General features: G+C 35.1%; 1 protein-coding gene across 1 annotated transcript in view; it reads right to left on the bottom strand.

Annotated features, from left to right (window-relative positions):
* Positions 1-3,362, bottom strand: part of LOC104413104 (phosphorylase b kinase regulatory subunit beta-like) — a gene marked incomplete at its 5' end in the record, with an annotated part of 20,011 nt that overhangs the window by 1,270 nt on the left and 15,379 nt on the right. Inside the window, 3 exons of the mRNA XM_010024017.1 lie at positions 764-845; positions 1,624-1,786; positions 1,886-1,947. Coding sequence (XP_010022319.1) covers positions 764-845; positions 1,624-1,786; positions 1,886-1,947 — 307 coding nt within the window. The remainder of the gene's footprint in view (positions 1-763; positions 846-1,623; positions 1,787-1,885; positions 1,948-3,362) is intronic.

Raw genomic sequence — 3,362 nt, forward strand, 5'->3', positions numbered from 1 at the left:
CTGAACCCATGACATACAACAATATGTATATAATGTATATTTATGTCAAAATGACAACTCTTCATCACAAGAACCAGCTGCCTTCTCTCAAAATTATGAAGCAGAGTTCTATAACATGAGATGATAAGTTACACTGCATGATGACTAAGATAATATTATTTGATCTTAACATTCCTCTTTTTTCTGAGGAAATATATACAAAAGTAGCTAATAAGCAGTCTTCGAGGAAAAAAAGCCCAACACCAAGCTTTACACTACAAAAGCCACAAGCTTCATCTGAATTCTTCTATGTGAATTTAATTCCTGTGCTCTTAATACAAAGGTGTAACACAAGAGTAAGCTTCACAGATACATTGAATTGACTACATAAAAGAAAAATAAAAATTCAGTATAAAGCTTCACACATTTTAGCTTGTTACAGACACACAAACTTGTCTTCAGTTTCAGTTTTCTATACAAGGTCAAGCTCCCTATTTTTTATATCTGTGCATTCAAAATTACATCGAGCTACAGAACCGGCCTACAAACAGCCTAGAAGAATTCATATATTTAACAGCTCACTCCCCACTACACTATGAATTTGCATGTCCCATTTAATGCAGAAATTGCTTTAAATGGCAGAGAAAATAGCTACACAACTGCTGTAGTGTAGCTATTTATTAGTGTAGCTGATGGCACAATGGCCATTATTCATGTTCATTACAACTAAACATACAGCTGCTTCCTGAAAAACTCAGAATAGTCAAATGAAAGAAGCTCTTACCGTCCTTGGTGATAAAATTCGGTCCTTCCCTTTTAAGCAATATACTGGAGAGTAATGCTTGACTTGCTAGGCAATTGCAGTCCTTGAAAAAAAAAACAATTCAGCAACAACGTAACCACAAATAGCCTTCAGGTTTTCACAGGGCCTTTCTTGTTTCACTAAAAAAAAAAAAAAATCTACAGGTTTTGTTTCCAAGGGGACTTCACGACTAATTCATACCCTATCTATGCTGTATCTTTGTCACTGCTGCTTGCAGACGCTGCTTCTCAGTGGATCAAACTAAGTTGTATTTATTTGGCCACAGAAATGTTTCCTGATTTTCTGTTCTTGGGTCTTGGTCATTTACAGCAAAAATGCTTGTAATGACATAGGGAACCAAAGAGAATATTTTGTGTGTTCCTATCAAATGTTGGATCTACAAACACTTCGTTGTAGCTTTCTTCTAGATACAAAAAAAAGGCGCCAGATTGGAACTTTCCCCTCTATCATAGAAGTCAACAGTCTACCAAGCGAGTATCAACTGCTGAAGTCTTTCGAATTTTAGTCTAGCAGTAAAATATCTAGTGATATGTCAAATGGATCCCCATTTAGATGGTCATTTATTACCAGAAGATTTGGGTAGATGGGAGAATGGAAGCCAAGAGTTATAGCATGAAGTGGCAGAAGTAAAAAGGAAAATGTAAAGAGGAAGATTCCCCAAGTATGAAGAGGAAAACCAGACCTTTTATGTTCCTAGTTATACTAAACATTGAACCATGACACAAATCATGTTGATTAAAGAAGGCTGCTGTTAAAAATAACAGCACATTATTTGTCATTTGAGAATGAAGTTATACTGTATTTTTATCAAGTTTACTTACATTAAGTTTCTGCAGGATCTCGTATGTTGACTTGTTTTTCCAGTCATTAATATTTACATCTGGTTGCTGCTCAAGTTCAGAAGCATTTGGAGTACTAGACTGTCTCTTGACTTTAGAATGTTTTGGAAGATCCAGCTCCTCCAACCTCTTAAATACAGGAGCCCTTAAAAAAAACCCCAAAAAACATAGTATATAATTTCTTCATAGTACAGAAAATACCTTGATTATGAAACATATCATTATTATTTACACATAGCCTTACTCTTCTGTTTCAGAGATTCTTAGGAAGTCAAGTTGTTCAACAACTGCTCCAGATATTAGTGTCTGAAATGAAAAATTGAAAAAATAAAAAAAGATGCAGAAAGGTACATAATTATATAGTTATCTTTTGACCTCAGTATGTTGCCTGTGGTTTCCATTGAGCAAGTAGTTTCTTTATCTACATTTTCAAATATCTTATACCTTTCCTCTTTCTTAAGATCTCACTTAAGACAGCAGAAGTCTCTTGGAGCTGTTGTCTCTCTTTTACTGTTCTGCTTTTCTTTTGCCCAGGTCTGATGAGAACACCTGAGATCAAGAATTTGCATTCCTTAGAGTCCTGCATGATACCTGTGTTCTGGATGGTAGGTAATGCTTGTTATTTCAGGGACTGCAGAAGGATGGTTAGCTTTCCTGTCAGCCTCAGTGATATTTCAGGAAGACACAACATCATGCCATTTCCTACCCTGTAGTCATTCCTTAATCCAAGCATGCCTGCCCATCAAATGCAGTTTACAGAGACTTCTGTCTCAGAATACAACATACTTGAAATTCAATGTGGCATTTATCTGATGTAGTCATTGCAATTAATTCACTCCAAATTTGTATGAATTTCCTACTTCAATACTCCCAAAAGAAATGTGGTGTACAAAGCATTTTTAAGACTGCTTTTTGATGGTTCTCATTAGCTAAATAAAACTGTGTATTGTGAACGTTTACGTTCCATTGTCATTGTACACAAGTTGCAGTAAAATACTGATCTAGTACACTGCGAGATGACTGAATATAAAAAAAAATGCTTTGTTTTTATTGCTAACATCATCCACTCTTTGACTTGCAGATGTACTTGAGCACATGACCACAATGAAGGTGAAAACCAGAAAAGAGCTGCAAGTCTTCTAAGCACACTCATTTTTAAACTAAATTAGATTTTGTATGTTTTATAAGTCAAAAAGATTGTTCACTCAATTAGAGCCACACATTCTCTCTCATTTACACATATGCATCTAAATGAAGCAGCAGAATACGATTCACAAAGATTCCATACAGATTTTATTAGAATAGATGAATTATTTAAGAAGACATCATGAATTAGACATGTCCTTTCTTTACCCAAATTCTCCCCAATGAAACAAGTAACAGAGTAGTGCTTAAAATAAAGACACATTCTGTTGATTGAAAAATATCTCGTCTGATAATACATCAGTTTAACCAAATGTAAGTCAAGAAAGGCATTGCAGTTAAATAAAAAAAAACACCCAAAAAAACCCCCAACAAACAACACTGTAGACAAACACTGTGGACAGTAATGGCATTTGCTATGGGAAAAGTCAATGGGATCAGGAGAGACTAAATGACCTCCATGTGACCAGTAGAAGCGCATTTTGAATTTGAAAGATTGCATGGATACCTTAAATCTTTATGTCTCCGAGGATTTAATTTACAAATACCCAGCTCTTTTACAAAGTCCTGATTTTCTA

Source organism: Nestor notabilis, unplaced genomic scaffold (genome assembly GCF_000696875.1).
Source record: "Nestor notabilis isolate BGI_N333 unplaced genomic scaffold, ASM69687v1 scaffold11941, whole genome shotgun sequence".
NCBI classification, from domain to species: domain Eukaryota; kingdom Metazoa; phylum Chordata; class Aves; order Psittaciformes; family Psittacidae; genus Nestor; species Nestor notabilis.